Source organism: Vombatus ursinus, unplaced genomic scaffold, assembly GCF_900497805.2.
Source record: "Vombatus ursinus unplaced genomic scaffold, bare-nosed wombat genome assembly UNPS02014808.1, whole genome shotgun sequence".
Classification (NCBI taxonomy): domain Eukaryota; kingdom Metazoa; phylum Chordata; class Mammalia; order Diprotodontia; family Vombatidae; genus Vombatus; species Vombatus ursinus.
This window is the reverse complement of record NW_020954586.1, coordinates 2,997,712-3,018,665: the sequence shown is the minus strand read 5'-3', so window position 1 is coordinate 3,018,665 and position 20,954 is coordinate 2,997,712. Positions and strand designations below refer to the sequence as shown.

Sequence of the window (20,954 nt, the reverse complement as noted above, 5' to 3'; positions counted from 1 at the left end):
TCACTTTAAGATTTGCAAAGCTTCTCAATTGATCCTTACAACAACCCTGGGAGGCAGGTGCTATTATTATCTCCATTTTACAGTTGAGGAAACAGAGGCAGACAGAAGTTAAGCAACTTGTCCAGGGTCACACAACTAGTAAGTGTTTGAGGCTGGTTTTGAACTCAGGTCTCTCAAATAGCCCAGCACTCTGTCCATTTTGCCACCAGATGCCTTTTCACTATTTTTATTAATGGAATGAAATCAACTCAACACAAATTCGTGTCTACTCAGACTTATATGGGAGCCTGCTCAAACTTTCAGATGAGTCCGAGCTGGGAGAGAGAACCAATGAAAGGGATGCCTGAGGGAGGTGTGAATGACCTGAGTGTGGAGACGTTGTTGTAAGGCAATGCTTTCTTCCACAGATGCATCTTGTAACCTGTATTTAACTTCTTGGCCTGGAGCCACTATTTGATTGCAAAGCTGCGGACCTAATGACCACTTCCTTGACTCTATAGCCTGTCTTAACATCCTACATCCTCCATTCTCATGTAAAAATACCTGTGAGCTATTCATACTGACCTAGTGTAGCAGAAACAGCTTCCTACTTTGGCCCAGCCATAGCACTTCTAGGGCTATATCCCAGAGAGATCAGACAAATGGGAAAAGGACCCACATGTACAAAAATATTCACAGCAGTTCTTTTTGTGGCGGCAAAGAACTGGAAATTGAGAGGATGCCCATCTATTGGGGAATGGCTGAACAAGTTGTGGTATGTGAATATGATGGAATACTATTGTGCTATAAGAAATAACAAGCAGGCTGACTTCAGAAAAACTTGGAAAGACTTGTATGGTCTCATGCTGAGTGAAGCGAGCAGAACCAAGAGAACATTGTACACAATAACAGCCACATTGTGTGATGACTAATATTGATAAACCTAACCCTTCCCAGCAATACAAGGATCTGAGACATCTCCAAAGGCCTCTTGATGGAAAATGCTATCCACACCCAAAGAAAGAACTATAGAGTTTGAAAGCAGATCGAAGCATACTATTTGCTATTTTTTTTTCTTCTGTTGTGTTTTGTTTCCTCTTTCTGGTGGTTCCTCCTATTGGTTCTAATTCTTCCTTACAACATCACTAATGTGAAAATATGTTTAATAGGAATGTATATGTATAGCCTATATCAGATTGCGTGCCCTCTTGGGGAGGGTGGTGGGGAGGGAGGGGGAGAAAAATTGTAAACTCAAAAGCTTATGGAAGTGATTGTTGATAAATCAAAATAAATTAATTTAAAAAACTGCAATAAAAAAATAAACTGTGGGAAAAAAAAGAAAAAAGAAAAGAAACAGCTTCCTAATTAAGGAACAACTGGAGACTGGACGCTGATTGGCCCCCGACTACTGCCCCATCTGTGATGTCAGGAGCATCACTGGAGGTTTCCCATTTCCCTAATGACTGTGACCACCACGGATGTCCTGAGGTGGAGGATGAAGGATCCAGGTGTCCTGCCCATCAAACTAGGAAGAGTGATGGGAGATTGGCGTGACCCAAATGTACCAAGTCTAAGGGCAGTCTCTTGTAGGACCACAGCTGAATCTGCTTCCTCCTCTTGCAGAGGGACCTCGGGACCAGCCCACTCAAAGTTTGGCCACCTCTTCTCTCTCTCAATTCCGTTCAATACAGTTGAAAAATGTGGATTAAACCCCCAAGCCATCCGGTGCATTGGGTGCTAGAGATACAAAGATGAAAGTGGAAATAGTCCCTACTCTCAAGGAGTTAATATTCTATCAGGGGATGGAAGTGTCGTGACAGAGACCCAGTGGAAGTGCAAGCTCCCTCCTTGTCCTTTAGCTCGGCCTGTCTCTGCTGCTCCCCAGACCCAAAGCCTCCACTGTCCTGGACAGCACAGGGGCAGGACAGATGGGTCCTGTGGAAGGGCGCGCCCCATGAGAACAGGGACCCGACAAAGCAAGGTTCAGTAAGCAAATGTGTAAGGTGGAGGGTTTCTACCCAAAGCTCAATTAATGTCGTCAAAGAAGGTCCAAGGAGCTGAATCAAACAATCGGAAAGATAAATGAAATGAGCTCCTCAGTTTGAGAGGAATAAAGCACTTTGGTCACTGAATAAAGCCAAGTGGTGCCCCCAAGGAAGCACTCTGTGATTAGCTGAAGCATGGGCCATACATATTTAAACAAAACAAAACAAAACAAAACAAAATGAAACACAGCAAGCCTGTCTGGGATCTTGTAGCTCAATGGCACGCCCATTCATTGGTTAAAGGAGTTTCAGTCAAGCCCTGGAGAGGGAATCACTTTAGGGAAGAGAAAGTTTCTCTCTCTCTCTCTCTCTCTCTCTCTCTCTCTCTTTCCCCCTATTTCCCTCTTTCTCTTCTCCCCACCATCCTGTGTACACACACACACACACACACACACACACACACAATGAGACATGGAAAGCAAGTCACGTGAGGCTGAGAATGAAGGCAATTTCTGGGATTCGACTTATTGTGACAAGAAACATGACCACTATGAACCCTGTAAAGACAAAATGCTCAGAGCCCAGCAGACAGTCACCACTCAGAGTCTCATAAAGACTATAAAGGGACAAAAAGGACAGGCAGTAAGCTGTGACTTTACCCTGTGGCCTCGTCTTCACTCCACAGGATCTATCCCCCCACTTCTGCTCGGCAAGTTTAAGCCTATTCCTCCCCCACCCCTGACTCTATGTGTACTTGTGTGTGTGGGTGTATCCCAGGCTTTTGCTATACCATCTTAGCAAACACTATTGATAAAAATTAACTGAGGCTAATGGCTGCATGGCAAACCCAAGGATAGGACTCATGAGTGGGAGTAGAGACCCTCCAGTCTCTTAGGGTTCTCTGATTGAATTTGGTTCTTTTTTTTTTTTTTTCCACTTTTTTGATGAGCAATCGGGTTAAGTACCCAGGGTCACACAGATAGTAAGTGTCAAGTTATCTGAGGCCAGATTTGAACTCAGGTCCTCCTGACTCCAAGGCTGGAGCTCTATCCACTGCACCACCTAGCTGCCCCTTCTCTAATTGAATTTGGAGGAGTAGAAGTCAGCTGCCCTGTGAGGGACACCGACCTGAGGCTATGAATGAAAGGAAGGCTTGTTGTTCTGATAAAAAAAAACAACAACAACAACAACAAAAAAAAAATCCCAAAAAACAAACAACCTCACAAGGACACAAGGAGGAGGTGATAGGATTTCTGGGATAGCAGCTGGTGTGCAAGAAACTCCTGGGCTTTCCTGAAGTGTAAGCTCAAGTGACAGCTTCATGTACTAACTGAACAGTGTTTTCACCCATGTCTATACATAGGTATGTAGAGAGTGACCGGAGGAAAGAAAGTGATTTTAACACGTTCTCACTTCCTTCTGATCTTAGCTAAAATCTCATTTTGATAAATGGCCTTTTTCAATCCTTTTCAATTCTAATGCTTTCCCTCCAAGATAATCTCCAATTTAGCCTATAGATAACAATAGTGTTTGCATTAGACCATAAGCTCCTTGAAGCCTGGGATGAGGTTGGTTTATTTGTTTGTTTGGCCTTTCTTTATATCCCTTTGCTTAGTACGATGCCTGGCATGTAGTAGGTGCTTAATAAATGTTGTTGGACTTTACCCAGTTCAGAAGACATTTGGAATATTATTGTGCTCCATTCTGGCTATGATGCTTTGAAAGTGACATTGACAAGCAAGCAAGCCCAGTTTTCTGACATAGAAATTAATGGTCAGGCTCATCCTCAAAGTTCAAAAACATTAACACAAACACACCATTTATTAAGCCCTTCAGTGGGGCTATAAGGAAAAACAAAAACAGTCCCTGCCCGGAGGGGGAGAGTGGCCAAATGCAGGAGGGAGAGACCCAACTTGGTTCTGCTCAAAATGGATGGCAAAGAGATCCCTCCTCCAGTTTTTCTCAGGGCCTCAGAGCCTTGTTGAAGTGCCTTGGCAATCTGCATTGCAGCTGGCAGTGGGCATGTTGGGAACGAAAATGAACTTAGTCTCCCCAACACAAATAACTAGTGAACTCTGAGGAATTCCTATTGAGAGAGAGAGAGTGTTGAGGAGGGAGGGAGGGATTCCTTACATGAAGGACCCTTTTCTGTGGTGACTGGGCATGACTGTGGACCTGACTAACAAAAGAGGTGAACGTGTATAGATTACTGTCAGGGGAAGTCTCACTAAAGAGGGATTTAACACCTCTTTGAGGAGAAGCCTCTGAGGCAGGAGACAGTCATGTCAGATGGCAGCTGCCCAGTGGAGGTCAAGAAACACAGCTGTGGTTGTTAGGAAGTGGCTCAATGACGTTGCCCAGCAGCAGAGAGCAGCACCTCTGGAAACAGTCACTTGGGTCAGAGGAGGTGTCCTGAAGCATGGCTGGTTGCTGAGAGGCAGAGCCCCGAGGAGAGTCCCAGCTAGAGTGCCTTGCCATCAGGTTAGGCATTTGTGGACAATCGGATCCCTTTGCGTAGGGCGGATTTTTGTCTTGTTTGCTATCAATCCTACTTGAGAAGCTTTGCTATTTTGATTCATGATTTCAGTTTTGTTGCTAGAAAATGCACAGGAGGGTGTCTCAAACTGTATTTGCAAAACAAAAACTACCCAAAACACCCACTCTGGACCTTTGGGGTAGCAACCCCTGCACTATACTGTGGGACTGTCACTTCCCTTGTCTTGGACACCGTGCTACTCCTAAAGTTGTTGATCATTACGGTAACTTTTAGGGGCTGCATTCATACTGCTGACTTATATTGAGCTTGCAGTCCACTAAAACTCCCAGATCTTTTTCAGACCAATTGTTGTCTCGTCACAACTAGACCTCTCCTATCCTGTGACCAGGTGTCCTCTGACCTTCCATCTACAGTAAACTGCCTGTGCTATGGCTGGGATATATTGGAATAGCATGAGCTCTGAGGTTAGAGGGTCTGGGTTCAAATCCTACCTCTGACACTCACTACCTGTGTGACATTGGGCATGCCACTTTCCCTTTGGGATCCTCGGTGTCCTCATCTGTACAATGATGGAGCTGGACCAGATGGCCTTTTGAGTCCCTTCCAGCTCTCAATGATCTCTATAATCCCTGACAAGCAGTTACCTCCCCTCCACTTGTGGACCTGTAGTGAAGGGAAGCTCACTACCCCCGGAGGTGGACAATTCCACTTCTGGACACCTCCAATCATTGCAATTGTTGTTTCTTACACCAAGCCTAAAGCTTCTTCTTTTTATTTTCTGTCCGTTGCCCTGCCTCGACTCCTCTCTCTTCTCTCTGTGTCCTTTCTCTTTGATCTCACCCATTCCCATATGTTCAACGATCAACTCTCTGCAGGCCTCTCAGGGGTCCATATACAACTCTAGCATCTCTATTCCACGTCACCAAATGTCTGTTAGACATTTCCAAGTCGATGTCATGTAGACGTTTCAAACTCAACATGCCTAACCAAAGTGGAATTTTAGAAGCAGTTAGGTAGTATGGAAGATGGAGTGGTGGGCCTGGCGTCAGTAAGACCTGAGTTCAAATCTAGTCTCATATACTTATTAGCAGAATGAATCTCTTAACTGCTGCCTGCCTCAGTTTCTTCAACTGGAAAATGTCAAATATTATAGCACCGACCTCCTAGAGTTGTTGTGATGATCAAATGCGATATTTGTAAAGCACTTAGCACACTGCCTGACACATAGTAGGCACTATAGAAAAATGCTAGCTATTATTATTAACTATCATTATGCCAAGAATTCGCTGTCCTTCCAGTCACCTAGGTTTGCAACCTTGGGTCTATCCTGGAATCTTTCCTCTCCCTCACCCCAACATTACTAATTAGTCACCATCTTCTCTCACACATCCCCTTCTGCTCTCTTAGTTCAGTCTCTCACAGCCTCTCTTCTGAACTGTTATATAAGCTTCATGCTTGTTTTCTCAGCTTACAGGTTCTCTTCTCTTCAATCCATTTTCTGTGTAAGAAGAATCTTCCCAAAGCACAAGTCTGATTGAGTTGCTCTCCTGCTCAGAATTATCAGTGTCTCCATGTTGCCTCTAGACCAGAACTCAAAGACCTCTGCTTGTGATATAAAGCCCTTCCCAATCTGACTCCAGCCCATCTTTCCAGATTGGTTTCCCATTCTTCCACTTCATATGCTCCACGTTTCCTCCAAACTGGCCTATTTGTTGAACTTGGCATTTTATCTCCTATCAACATGTCTTTGCCCAGGCTGTGCCCATGCCTGGAATGCACCCTCTTTTCCCTTCCCCATCTTAGAATCCTAGGTTTCCTTCATGGCTTATCTTATGTATCAGATTCTTTTCCTGATTCTTCTGGTGTCTAATCTTCTCTTACCATTAATTATTGTGTATGTACTTGTGTGGCAGCCTGGTACAGTCTAAGATGGCTGAACTCAAGTCACAGAATTTGAGTTCACATCTCCCCTTGGCTACTTATGATCTCTGACTGTGGGCCAGGCAACTCACCCATCTGGGGTTCAAATCTTTCATCTGTAAAATGGAGGGGTCAACTCAATGGCCCTCAGGGTCCTTCCAGCTCTCTATCTAATCCTGACTGTTGACAGATATCCCACTAGTGGAAAGTTAGCTTAGGAAGAGCAAGGAGTCCTTAAGAGTTTGAATCTTTGTATTTTCAGTACCTAGGACAGGACTGCACCCATTCTGGGGCTTAAGGTCCCTTGGTCTTGGGGAATCGCAAGGGGCAGAAGAAGTCCTAAGGATTCCAAAGGCACAGATTGGTTTGGGACCTCCATGTTGGTTCCCAGCAGATGGAGCAGTTCTCTTCTGGACACTAGACGTATTGCTTAGATACTGCTCATATGGTCAACTCACCTCAGGAAATAGCATCCAAAAGGTCAGAACAATGGCCTTCACAGAAGAACGTGCCCTCCAAGATTGCAAGCACCTGTCGTAGGGGTCAAGGAAGTGACCAGTGGGTTTCTCTGCTTTGTATGGCCAAGCAATTTATCCCTGACTCAGTTTACATAGGACTGGACTAGCCTGGCCCTAGCTCTTCCCTTGGACCCAATAACTCTTCCAAATTAACAGTCAGTCAAACGCTTCCAAGTTGTTTTGCTGGCCCACTCTAAGTCTCCTCTTCTGCAGTCTAAACATCCCTATTTCTTTCAACCTGACCCCTTCTGCTGAGGTTTGGAGTGACTTCATGCCCCCCATTGCCCTCCTCTGGATGCGCTTCCCAGTTTGCTAGGATCTCCACTTGGGCTTTTTCCATCTATTCTCCTGCCTCCTACAGGAAGCCTTCCCCAACTCCCCTTAGCTCCAGTGCTATCCCTCTGTTAATTATTTCCCATTTATCCTATATTTATTTACATGTTGTCTCCTCCATTAGACTGTAAGTTCCTTGAGGGCAGGGACTGTTTTTTGCTTCCTTTTGTATTCCCCGGGGTTTAGCACAGTGCCTGGCATATGGTAGCCACTTAATACGTGTTTTCTCTTCCAGCTTTCAATCTGTGATCTGATGATGATCTCTAACAAATGGGGACTTTTAGGGATGCGGAGCCCACTCCTTCCTAGGGCTCATTCCCCACTGAACCTAAAGCTACCTCTCTCCACTCTCCAGCCTAGTTTGCCCTTTGGGGCCAAGAATAAGACCATGGGAGTTGCCTTCTCACAACTAGAATCCTCTCTCCCTCCTCTGCCTTTGCTGATCCTGGCAGTTAGGGTTCTAGACCCACGGAACTATATGGGGTAACGTTTCACATCTCCCAGGAATGAGTATGTTACTTTGTCTGTATCCAACCATAGAGACACGGAACCTTGGGTAGCCACACAGTGGTCGTCGCTTGGCTCCTTAGCTGCTGCCTATATCTGCCGTGCTAACATCAACCACACCAGGTGTGTGACTGTTCAAAACAAAACAATCTCTTCTTGCCAGAACCACTCCTAACCAGAACATTGAGTGCTCCCTAGACTGGATGCTTTGGGTTGTTACCTTGTTCTTCCTCATTTAATCCATTTCTTTGTACTTTTATTATGATATGAGGCTGAAGTGATTGATAATTAACAGTTATATCCAGAGGGTGGAGGCTGAGACATAGCCAAGTATATAGATTTTCTTTCTTTTTTTGAATAATATTTTATTTTTTCCAGTTGTATGTAAAAGTCAATTTTTACATTGATGCCTTAAAATTTCGAGTTCCAAATTTTATCTTTCCCTCCCTCTCCTCCCCTCTCCTTGAGTTTTGTTGTTATTCAGTCATGCTGTCATTCACTCTTCATGACTCCATTTGGGGGGTTTTCTTGGCAAAGATACCGGAGTGGTGTGCCATTTCCTTTTCCAGTTCATTTTACAGATGAGGAAACTGAGGCACACAGGGTTAAGTGACTTGCTCAGGGTCAGATAGCAAGTAATTTGATATGGGTAAGGATTTAGAATTTTGATCTGAGTGGAACTTTCAGGATAAAATGAGAAAGCAGTCCAGGGTGGAGGTGGGTGGTGAGGGGTTACACCTCTCTGTCGCAAGCAATATGTAGAACATTATACAGCTAGAAAGTGGTAGAATCAGGATTCAAACCCAGGTCCTCTCACGCCAGAGCCAGTGCTCTAGATTGGTGTCACAGTGAGAATGACTGGCTAAGAATCTCCTGAGTGTGTGATGGAGGCCAGAGGAGAGGTTATAGTCAAGTTGGGGTGAAGGTGGGCAGTCCACCCACTGGGGGAAGCAGTGCTGGGCTGAAAATCAGGGTGAGACCAACAGAATTCATAGGAACTGGGAGAGTCAAGCCTTTGGGGGGGCAGGGCAAAAACCTGGTGAGCTCAAGGCAAGTAATGAGAGCAGCCGGCTAGGGTTTGGGAAAAGGGCTTTTGTTCTGTTGAGGTCTCGCTCCCCTCTCAGCAGGGGGCTGAGCTAAGTGACTGCATTGGTGTGTAGGGGAAGTGGTTTCAGGGGCACTGAAAACCACCGTCTGACTCCTGACCACCCTCCCCCAACACACACTGCTAAGTACTTCCCCATTGCGTTTCTGAGGTCTTCAATTCCATACCTAGAAATTTGCTTCTTTTAAAGCAGGGTCCCTATGAAAATATGGATTGTTTTGGGAGGGGTGATGAGCTAGAAGTCATTTACCTCTCAGAGTCATTGAGTTTGGAAAGCCCTTTCCCAAGAGCAGTTCTGGGTAGGAAGTGAAGAGAGAGAGAAGTCAGGTACTTTCTATCTGAGTTGGGAGGAAGAAGTGTTGCCACAGAGTGGGGAAAGGGGGAGATCAGGTACTGGAGACAAATGCTGGCAGCTTCACCATTTGAATGAGGACTGGGGGCCACTGGCACATACAGAGCCTCTACCCATTCTGGCCTTCCTACCTCTCTTCCCTACCAGGTTTTCACTGCTAATTGAATGTTGATGTTGGAGAAGGAAGAAGCTGGATGGTAAGGAACAGAGCTAGGCTACCTTCAGGGAAGACATCACTAGGTCAAAGATGGGTTCTCAGAATTGGGGAAGAATGGTCACTGATGTGTTCAGCCTAGTAACCCACTGTGCTTTGCAAAAGACAGAGAAGAAGAAGACACAGTCTTTGACTTTAGGGAACTCCCAGCCTAGTTGTGAATCAGCTTCTTCTGTCTTTTTAGGGGGTCAAAGGAAATGTGGGTTTGAGGTGAAGAGTTTTTTTCACCCTAATTATAGGATGAGCAGGAAAAAGCATTGAGTTTGGATTGATGGTCACACACCCTTGAGCAGATTTGGTACCACTAAATCTATACCTAAGAAAGATTAGTGTTGGCAGCTATATTAAGGAGGGTTGGGAGTGGGGAGACAGTAGGGGTGGAGGGAGACTCTTTGAGTAGTCTGGGTGATGGCGGCTTAAGGCCAGTGCTAGGTTGGTGGCAGTGGGAATAGACAGAAGTGGACAGTGGAGCGAAGGTGGACAGTCCACCTATTGGAGGAAGCAGTGGTGGTCTGCAATCAGGGTGAGACCATAGAATTCGTAGGAACCGGGAGAGTCAAGCCTTTAGGGAGGCAAGGCAAAAACTCGGTGAGCTCGAGGCAAGTAATGAGAGCAGCCGGCTAGGGTTTGCAAAAAGGGCTTTTGTTCTGCTGGGGTCTCGCTCCCCTCTCAGCATGGGGCTGAGCTAAGTGGCTCACAGTAGGAATGGATGGGACTCAGTTGATAACTTATTATAAACCCAACCAGGGAGCCCTTTGATGGGACCCCCTTTTCATCAGGAGTACCCAGGTTCATGATAGGAAGGGCCTAATTGCCCCCATCAAATTCACAGCTTCTTATCCTCAAGGACACATTCCTTATTCCAGGCCAACCCAGAGACCTTGGGAATTCAAAGCAATAGACATTTAATGAAACAGAACTGTTAAAAAAATAAAAAGGAATTGGACCAGGTATCCATTTCCAAATGGCTGCCACAGATGGGCCAAGAGAACCTTATTTGTGGGGAGGTATTCTTTTTGAACTATCCATCCCAGAAGGCCCTGCCACATGGTGATGTCACCCAGCATCCCACAGGAGGTCACCCAGGGAGGCTTTCCTCTCTGAGCAATGGTCTCCAGCTCCTGAGCATTCTGGGAACACGTCTGTACAGAGGCACAGCTCCTTGGATAAATGAGACACAATTGGAGTTAAGGGTCAAAGATTATACCAAGCTTTCACCCTGCGGGAGATTGTGTCTGAATGGTGGTGCCACAGACAGACAAAGAAATCAGGAGGAGGAGTAAGCTCAGGGGGAAAGAAAGTGAGACGTTTCTTCTTTTCCCCTCCTCCCATGTGTCTGACCTTGCAGAATACTCGTGCCTTCCTGAAGGCGTGTGTGCTGATAGAAGGAGAAGAAGGGCTGGCCAATAGGGGAGGCTGGAGAAAAAAAAGGAAAAAGACCCAGGACGCAGGGAGATGTGTTGCAATCCACAGAGAGAGGAGGAGGGACCGTAATGAGGCTTTGCCCCTCTCTGCACCATTCACATGGCCCTGAATTCTGTGCTTTGACAACCAGGACTCTTAAGGGGATATAGGACTCCTGTAGGTGACATGTAGCACCCAGGGAAGAGGATGTGACAGTCCTGCTGTCCTCTGCATTTACCACAGTTGCAAAAATGGGGTCGGTTCTGAGCATCTCATACTCGAAAGGACAGTGATAAGGAGGACGGTGTCCAGAGCATGGTATCCAGGAAGGGGAAACGCTTTGAGTTTATGTCTTAGAGGATCCGATGAAGGGACTGGGCTTGTTAAGCTTGAGAAGAGAAGACTTTCAGGCATGGCACCATGACTGTCACTGAAAGGCTGGTGAATGGAAAAGGCACTAATGAAGTGCTCAGCCCCACCTGGTAGAGCCCCAGGGGTTCTAGGTAGAGGTGTCAAACTGACACATTTAGATTTTATGTAAGGAGAAAATCCTCACAGGGCATACTATCCCAGAGCAGCAGGGCCTGCTTCCAGAAACAGTGGACTCAAGTCAGGCATAGTGGTGCATGCTTGTAATCCTAGCTACTGGGGAGGAAGAACTGGAAACCTCTGAGCTGCACTAGGCTGTCAATCGGATGTCCCCACTAAGTTTGGCATTAATATGGTGAGTCCCTGGGCCCCTCCCCAATAGCGTGGAGCCATCAGGTTTCCTACGGAATGGGGTGGGTCAGGGGCAGCGAGGTGGCGCAGTGGATAGAGCACCGGCCCTGAAGTCAGGAGGACCTGGGCTCAAATCCGGCCTCAGACCAAACACTTGACACTTACTAGTTGTGTGCCCATGGGCAAGTCACTTAACCCCAATTGCCTAAAAAAAATGGGGTGGGTCAAAGCTCCCCCACTAAGAGTGAGATTGGGAACATGAATAGCCCCTGAACTTCCTGCCTGGTCAAGATAGGGAGATCCAGTCTTTAAAAAAAGGAGATGGTAGATTCCACGTCACTTGAGGTCTTCAAGTAAAAGCTAGATGCTGGGGAGATTTGTTTCCAAGGATAAATTGAATTAGATGGCTAACCGTTCAAAATTCAGTAATTTTGTGATTGGAGAAGCCTGTAGACCAATGTTCTCTGGACTGCCAGACATCATGCCCCGGGGTGCGGGGTAGGGGGGAGGAGTTACTCCACTCCATTTCAGTGCTCTTGCCCAGGGCTGTGCTACCCTGATTGGTGAGCAGAAACTCATACACTCCCATCATATCTAACTACCCTCAGAGTGCTGTCTATGCTCTCCATCCAGCCATCCAGTCTGGCCACCCTCTTAGCATCAGCCCTGCTGCCATGAGTGTAGCCCTCCACCCACCTCTCACTCTGGGAACTATAACCTAATCAATACTATGATCATTCCCAGAAAGGGCATATCAGTGGATTCCCCTATGGCTTCATCCACCATCCCTGTGCCTTCTCAGACCAAAACACACTTCCTTATCTGCCCCTTCCCTTGTCTCTCTTTATCAAAATGTTAGCTCCATGAGGCTAGGGAATGTCTTTTTTTTCTTCTTTCCTTCCTTCCCTCCTTTCATCCTTCCTTCCGTCCGTCCTTCCTTCCTTCCTTCCTTTCTTCCTTCCTTCCCTCCTTCCTTCCCTCCTTCCTTCCTTTCTTACTTCCTTCCTTTGTTTCTTTCTTCCTTTCTCTCCCCCCACCTCCCTCTCTCTCTCTCTCTCCCCCCTCTCTCTTTCTCTCTCTCTCTTCCTCTTTCTCTCTCCTCTCTCTCTTCCTCTCTCTCTCTTCCCCTCTCTCTCTCTCTCTCATCTCCATGGCTTGGCTCTTATTAAGTGCTTAATAAATGCCTTCCATTCATTCATTCTTCATCTTGTTTGAGAAACCACATGGACTATAGAGAGCCATGAAGAATGGCTATATGGGGCACAGTGGAAAGAACACTAGTTTTGAAGCTGGAGGAGCTGAGTTCAAATCCCACCTTGCTATTTACCACCTGTGTGACTTCAAGCAAGTCACTTGAATTCTGTTGGCCTCAGTTTTCTCATTTGTAAAATGAGAGGGTTATTCTCTGAAATCCTTTCTAGCTTTACATTTATAATTCTATGGTCCTAAAAAAAATTAGCCCCTCTGGTTCTCTCTTTGACCAGAAGAGAATGACAGATGAAGAGAATTGTGGGGAAGGGACTTTCGCTAGAAGACCCCTCATATATAGGACTGTGAGTAACTCTGGGTAACTGCATATGTCTTTGGTGCTAGTGGTTGTCCTTTAAGGAGCTCAATTTTGTTTTTGTCCTTTCAATAAAGAGGTAATGGGGAGGGGAGAGAAAGGGACAGGGAGGAAGGAAGGGGAGAGAGAAGGGGTGGGAATAGCTGCCGGCATATGTGACTTTGGGTACATTACTCCTATTCTCTGGGCCTTGGTTTCCTCATCTGTAAAATGCGGGGTCTGGATTCAATGGCTCTTCCGACTGTAGCTCGGGGAGCCTATGAATGAGCCAATGAGGTCCTGTCCAACCCCTCTCCTCCCATTATGGATACTATTCAAATTCCTCCTCATTCTTAGATGCCCAGCTCCAGGCCCACCTCTTCCAAGAAGCTCAGTTAATGAAGCCTAAAGGATATAATGTATGTAAAGTGTTATATAAACCTTAAAGCTTCATATAAATGTCACCTGTCATTATTGGCTCCATTTTGCAGATGAGGAAATTGAGGCCCAAGAAGGGAAGTGACATGTTCAGGGTCACATAAGGTAGGAAATGGTCATGCCAGGACTTAACTCCAAGGGCCAAGTCCAGGGATGGGGCATCTGTGGCCCTCTAGGTCCTCAAGTGTGACCTTTTGACTGAATCCAAACTTCACAGAACAAATCCCCTTAATAAAAGGATTTGTTCTGTAAAACCTGTACTCAGTCAAAATGCCATACCCAAGGACCTAGAGGGCCACATGTGGCTTTGAGGCTGCAGGTTCCCCACCCTTGCCCTAGTCTCTTCCCACTATACTACCATGAAGGGAAATATTGATAATATTTTGTTATTTTTGTTGTTCAGATGCGTCCAATTCTTCATGACCCCATTTGGTATTTTCTTAGCAAAGATATTAGAGTGCTTTGCCATTTCCTCCATCCCATTTTACAGATGAGGAAACTGAGGCAAACAAGGTTAAGTGACTTGCCCAGGGTCACACCTCTAATAAATGTCTGAGGCTGTATTTGAACTCAGGAAGGTGAGTCTTCCTGACTCCAGACCCAGTGCTCTATCCACCATGTCAACTTTAGAGAATATAATTATAGGACATGCTAGGCAAGAAGAGAGCTTAGAGATCAGCTGACTGACTCCCTTGTTTTACAAGGGAGTTCATACCTCAGAAAGGGAAAGTGATTTATGTAAAGTCACACAGCAGGTTAGTGACAGAGCTGACATTAGAACCTGTGTCTTCTGGTTCACAGGCCAATGTTTTTTCCTGTCACGTAAAAGCCAGTCTTTTATTGGAAAATCTCTATTCACATGGAGAGATTTAATCCAAGCTCTGTGTGTCAATGGTTGTAACTGCCCTACTAAATGAAGTCACTATGTTTAGTGATGGATAAAGTGACAAATGGATCTAGCCTTAAAGTTGGAAGATCAAGAAAGGAAGAAGCACAGGTATTCTTGTAGATGGCATCAAATAGGGAAAGGGGGAACTGAAGTTCATACCTGAGTTCGAATCCTGACTTTGTCACTCACTAGTTGTGGGACCCTGAGCAAGCCCCTTCCTGACTCTGAATCAGGTAGGGTTGATTGATGGATAGATAAATTGTGTTGGAGAGTGAATAAATGACCGTGCCAATGGCAGCTTTGTTATCGAAGCCCAGCATGGAATCCTGGGGTTCTTCATGGAGGCGAGTTCCTAAGACAGATCAGAAGATCAAAGACAGAGCCCCACGATGGGAGGAACCAGAGATTCTTGGGAAGCCAAGATAATCATGTCTCTGAATTTCAAGAATCAATAGCAAAGACATCAAGAAAAAAGCAGTGCTAAAAATAAAAGAAAAAGGCAGGTGCTGAATCATGCAGCCACTGGCTGCAGGGGGGCCCAGAAGCCTCCTGGTTTCTCCATCCTGGTCACTCCTTAGTGAACACCAACCATGAAAAATGAGGAGGAGAAAGGGGGCTGTTTCTCCCCTGTCTGACATAGTGCCATATATGCTTTAAGAAAATCACTTAGAGAACTGAGTGGAGTGTGGAGAGGTAGGAGGCAGAGAGACCAATCAGGAAGCTCTGGGCAATGGTGGACCACCCACCCCACCACAGCCCCAGCAGCCTTCATTGGTGATTATCCTCTAAAAAGAGGCCACACTAGTTCTTGTGGCTTTGGAAACTCATGTCCCTGGGACTTTCCTTTACAACCTCACATTCTACAGAACGGAGAAATTTTACTTACAAAGAACCCACAGCAGGATGGGAAATGCTGAAAGAGAGAAAGGAGACAAAATAAGAGAGATAAATAGAGAGGGGAAAACCTAGCCTGGCAAAAGCAGCACTAATGGAGACAGGTCACAGTGTCTATCCTTTGGTTTCTATGCTCTGGTATGTCTAAAATAGTTGGATATTTCAGGATTGGGAACATTACAGATGAAAAGCCAGGTTCAGAGGTTTCACACTACTTGCACTTTGGGCTGTCATCAACTCTTGCCTGGACTATTGCCAATAGACTTGATTAGTCTTCCTGCCTTCAGTCTCTTCCCACCCTACCCAACTGCCACAGTGGCTCACTTAAAGCATATGTCCAACCATGGCAGTCAAGGAAGAAAGAGCCCCCTTTGTCACCCTCCTTTTGCTTTGTTGGTAGGAGCCCCAGTGTCTGCTAGGAAGGCTTATCCCCAACTCCCCAGCCGAGGCAATGATGAAGTTTCACCCTCCCTAGGCAGCTGATATTTCAATTGACCAACCCAAGCCCATTAGGAGAAATAAAGACTCTTGTAAATATTCTCTCTCCTTCCCAGAAGGGACCAAAACTTCAAAACTCAATTACATGAAATAAAAATTGATTACAGCCTATGTAATGAGTGGCTCTCCTCTGTTGTATCCCTACAAAATTTAATTAAAGCAGGCAGCAGTATCTTGAGATGATTGGGAATAAACATGTTGCTTTCAATCTGTGATTTTCTCCTTGATAATTATATGACATTAAGTTATTGAGCTGAGGAAAGCCTATTATGGTGGCCATCTGCCTAAATGTCATGTTGGGATCATTCAGATGCTCATCGGCAGCAATTCCATTTCTCATTCCAGATACATCAGAGCAATGCTGCTCCGGATTAATTTAGTAGCAACAGCAGCACTTCTTGTGGTGGTAAAGAACTGGAAACAAGGAGGTGCCCAGTGATTGGGCAATGGTTGGACAAACCATGGTCCAGGGATTTTAGAAGTGACTCAGAAGGCTTTAAGAAGTGACACACGGGACGAATTCAGAAAATGGGAAGGCTTTTATGAGTCAATGGGGTTGGGAACTGGGTCCTAGATTTTCTCATCTGGAAAAACTCCTGGAAAAGGAAACCCCTTCCATGGAGGCAGGTTGACACTTTCTCTACAACGTCCAGTCTTGGGGTTGTCCAGAGCATCCTCAGGTCACAAAGTGAGCCCCATCCCCAAATCATCTGCTCTCTCTGCATTTCAGGCTCATCACCTTTCTCTGGCAGGAGGTGAGTGTGTGTTTCCTCTTCATTCCTTTGGACTCATGGTTTATTAGTGCACTGATCAGTTCTAAAGCCCCTTAAAATTATTTTTCTCTGTAATGTTGTTATCATTGTGTGAGAGATGATCTCTGAGAATCTCTCAGGAATGAAGCCTCCTCAGGGAGTTAATTGCTTCTTGTTCTGTTGAAACACTTGCAGCCGGTTGACCTTGTAAAGAAACATGCTTTTCAACACATCTTGTACTTTATCAGACCTCCTCCTCCCTTTCTAAAACTATTTACTCTAAAAAGAAAAAGAAAACCTCCCGCCTTTCCTTGTCTCCAGGCAAGTTGTGAAAGTGTCTTTGTTCTTTGTTGCTGGGGTAGATTGCCTCCAATAGATTGTACTCCCAGATCTTGCACTAACGAGCCCTGAGGAGGGGGCTGGGGAGGGGATTGTGCTAGGACCTATACAACCTGTTGATCTGAACACACCTCCGCTATCTTCGGTTGGCGCCATTTTTTTGGTGCTCTGAGGGAGCCCTTTCTCGAGAAAGCCAATAAATGAATTGTTCTTTTTGCTAATATCTCTGAGTCTCCTATTCATTGATAAGGGTTTCTGTACCCCACACAACTGTATGAATTGTTCTAGTTCTGTTCATTTCAGTCTGTGTTAGTTTATAGAGGAATTCCCAGTTTCCTCTGACCCTTGTCCATTTGGTCTTTTCTCAAGGCACCATATTGTGTTACATTCACATACTACAATTTGTTTAGCCATTGACTGATAGGGCACTGCCTTGGGTTTCAGTTTAAGGCTACCCTCAAAAGAGCTGGTATAAACATTTTTGTCCGTATAGGACTTCTTCCTGTTTGATTTCCTTGGGGTGTATAGACTGGGGCCAAGGTAGTGAGGCCAAAGGGTATCTACAGTTTCTGCTTTATCTCCCATTTCCATGCCTTTGCACCTGCCACCCCCCCTATCTGAAATGCACTTGCTCTCCACCTCTACCTTGAGGAATCTGCTCTCCCTTCAGGACACAGCCCAGGAACCAGCTTCTACACGATGCCTTTCTTCATTCTCCCAGCTGCTAGGGCCCACCCTCCCAAACTAATGCCTATTTAACTATCTTGGAGCTATTTGTATTTATTCTCTTGATATTCATGCTACATATACTCATATGAATGAATGAATGAATGGGTAGATGAAAAACATTTATTAGGAGTCAGTCATTAAATGGGAAGCAAGGTGGGGCAGTGGATAGAGTATGGGGCCTGGAATCAGGAAGACTCCTTTTTCTGAGTTTAAATTTGGTCTCAGACACTAACTGTATGACCGTAGGCAAGTCATTTAACCCTGTTGGCCTCAGTTCCTCATCTGTAAAATGAGCTGGAGAAGGAAATGGCAAACTACTCTAGTATCTCTGCCAAGAAAACCCCAAATGGGACCACAAAGAGTCGGACAGGACTGAAATGACTGAACAAGTCATTAAACATTTGTTAAATCCCTACTCTGTGCTGGCACTGTGCTAAGTGCTGGAAAACCAAATACAAAAAAAGGAAGACAGCCCCTGCCCTCAAGGAGCGTATATTCTAATGGGGAGACAATGCATATTGGTAACAATAATAGCTCACATTTATATAGCTCTTTAAATTTGCAAAGCCCTTTACATGTATTATTTCATTTCAGCCTCACAATAACCCTGGGATGTAGGTGCTGTTATTAACCCCATTTTATATCTGAGGAAACTGATTCCAAGAGAGGCTAAGGGACTTACCTGAGGTCATATGGCAAATATGTATCTGAGGAAGAATTTGAATTCGGGTCTCCCTGACTTCCATTCTATTCACTGCACTGTTGCCTCCCCACATGGGGAATAGTGGTCAGGGAAGTCTACCTGCTAGAGCTTCCAACGTGGGTGGCTAGACAGTATGTCATTGGACTGAGCATGTCATCCAAGTAGCTGCTAAAGGTTCCGGAGTTTCCTGCTTGTGGGCTGTGGGAGGGAGTAGGGGTCTTCCTGCCTCTCTCCGCCCCTTGACTCAGATAGGGGATTCTAACGATGTTCCTATGCCTCCTTTTCCCCTTCCACAAGGCAGTGCTGCCTCTTGGTTTTGCTCTTCCTTTCTCAGAGTAGGATGAACAAAGGAGTAGAGGTTTGGCTTTTCTTGGAGGTCTTCAGAGGCTAAATGTCGGGTACGCGTTTTTGGGTACACTATAAAGGGGATTTTTTCAAGTATGGGGCATCTAGTCTAGTCTAGTATAACCCCATAAGGTCCCTTCCATCTCTCAAATTCTATGATTCCCTGACAGCTAAAATGTGCTTCATCCTTCCTCCATTTCCAAAGATAGTTTTTGGAGGGAGAGTATTTCAAAAAGCAAAATGCATTGATCAGATATCAGGATCTCAAGACCCAATCTCAATGTAGACTACCAGAGGCATTAAGTAAAGGTCTACATTCAACTTTTTATTTCTTTTGAAAAATTTATAAATATTTTTTACTTTTACATTAACTTTATTCCCAAATATATCCTTCCCTTCCCTTTGTAAGAAACGCTTTTTTATAAGAGGGGGAAAATTTTTTTTTCAGCAAAACTAATCAATGCACTAACCAATTACTGTATCTGAAATGTTCTACATCCATAGTACCCACACCTTGGCTGAGAAGAGAGGGAGGTGCCTGTTCCTGGCTCTTTTTCAAAGCCAATCTTTTCAATCCCACATTAAATTTTAATGGAGAAAATTAGCGCTTTGCTCTTAACGGTGGGGAAATTCCGCTTGACTGAATGATGGAAGGGGATCATTCTTACCACAGTCAAAGACCTCCTCCACAAAGTATGGGAGGTCATGGTGTAGGACATCACTGATAAAAACAACTTTGTAACCCAAGTCACCTCATCATTTTCTAGAATGGTAGTTGGATTTTATTGCCTCACCCCCCAAGTCATATGTGATTTCAGAATCCTTGCAATCTTAAATTTTATCCTATCATTTGAAATCTGACTCCACAGGACAGGCGTGCTGAATAGGTTTGAATGGGATCCAGTGCCAAGGGTAGGGAAAGGTAGGATAAAGTGACATCTGATGGGAAGAGCTACAAGTATCTGTGGAAAGAGCCCTGGACTTGGACTTATCCTGATCATGCTACTAAAGAGGTGTGTGACTGTGGCCAAGGTAAAGAGGTATGTGACTGTAGGCATCAGTTTCCTTCTCTGTAAATTTAGAGTTCAACTAGATGGCCTCTAAGATGTCTTCCAGCTATAGGTCCCTGTTCCTCTCCAATTCTCCGTTTCCTTATCTGGCTTCCTTCAAGTCTTAGCTAAAGCCTCACTTTCTGCAAGAATCCTCTCCCAGTCCTCCTTAATCTTAGAGCTTTTCCTTTGTATCCTCGGTGCTTATGGGCATACTCTCCTGTTGCAAAAGCTGCGCTCTCCAAGAGAGCTGAACTCTCAAAGGCCGTTGGTGAGTCATAATCCCTGCCCTAAATTCCTTGCTGACAAAGTAGTAGCAAAAGACGTCCAGGCAGCAGTTGATGTTGGAGAGGCACAAGGCGAGCTGCAGAGCAAAGCTGATGCCCCGCTTGGTGCCACAGTCTTGGATGAAGCCATTCCTTACCAGGAACTGCAGGAAGATGCACAGGTGCACAGGCAGGAAGGAGACCACAAAAACAGCCAGGCTGGCTGCGATGGAGTGGATGACATGAGCCCTCTTCCCAGCCCAAGCATTTAGCTCGTTCTGCTTGCCCAGTAGGGTGTGGATGTTGCTGAAGGAGCAGAAACACACTATGGCCATGGGAAGGAGGAATCCAAAGAACTCCAGGGGGACAATGGCTGGGACGCCCCAGGTATTATCAGACATGTTATGGAAGCATGTGGAGTTGACTGCTTCTTCATGAAATTGGTAGATGGGGATGGTGCCTATGCACACCAGTGCCCAGACGGAACAGCAGACTATGGAGATGTTCCTTGGGGACCGGATGTTTTTCACCCAGATCGGGTGCTTGATGGACACATAGCGGTCGAGGCTGATGAAGGTGATGGTGAAGACACTCCCATACATGCTGACAAAGTAGAGACACTCGGCCACAGTACAGAAGGAGGATGTATGGGCAGGGCCCTGGGAGAGCGCCATCTTGAAAGGAAGAGAGAGCACAAGCAGCAAGTCAAAGACCGCCAGGTTGATCATGTAAATGGAAGTGGCCCTATACTCCTCCTGCCACTTTCTCAGGAAGGAGGCAAAGCTGTAGATGGCTAGCAGGTTGAGGCATAGACCCAGGAAAAAAGTGGGGATGTGGACACCCAGCTGCACCATCTTCATCAGGCTGTCAATTTCTTTGAAGGAACAACCCTCGCTTTGGTTCCTCATGTTTTTGCCTGAAATACAAACAGCAGATAAGGCTAGGTTACCCATTATTTCACCCAGATGGCCATGC

General features: G+C 45.5%; 1 protein-coding gene across 4 annotated transcripts in view; it reads right to left on the bottom strand.

The window, feature by feature from the left end:
* Positions 1 to 18,217: 18,217 nt before the first annotated feature.
* Positions 18,218 to 20,954, bottom strand: part of GPR55 (G protein-coupled receptor 55) — a 56,851-nt gene continuing 54,114 nt past the window's right edge. For all 4 annotated transcript variants that reach the window (XM_027875316.1, XM_027875317.1, XM_027875319.1 and 1 more), the window contains one exon: positions 18,218 to 20,895. In XM_027875316.1, the coding sequence (XP_027731117.1) occupies positions 19,889 to 20,895 (1,007 nt within the window). In that variant the 3' untranslated portion in view covers positions 18,218 to 19,888. The remainder of the gene's footprint in view (positions 20,896 to 20,954) is intronic.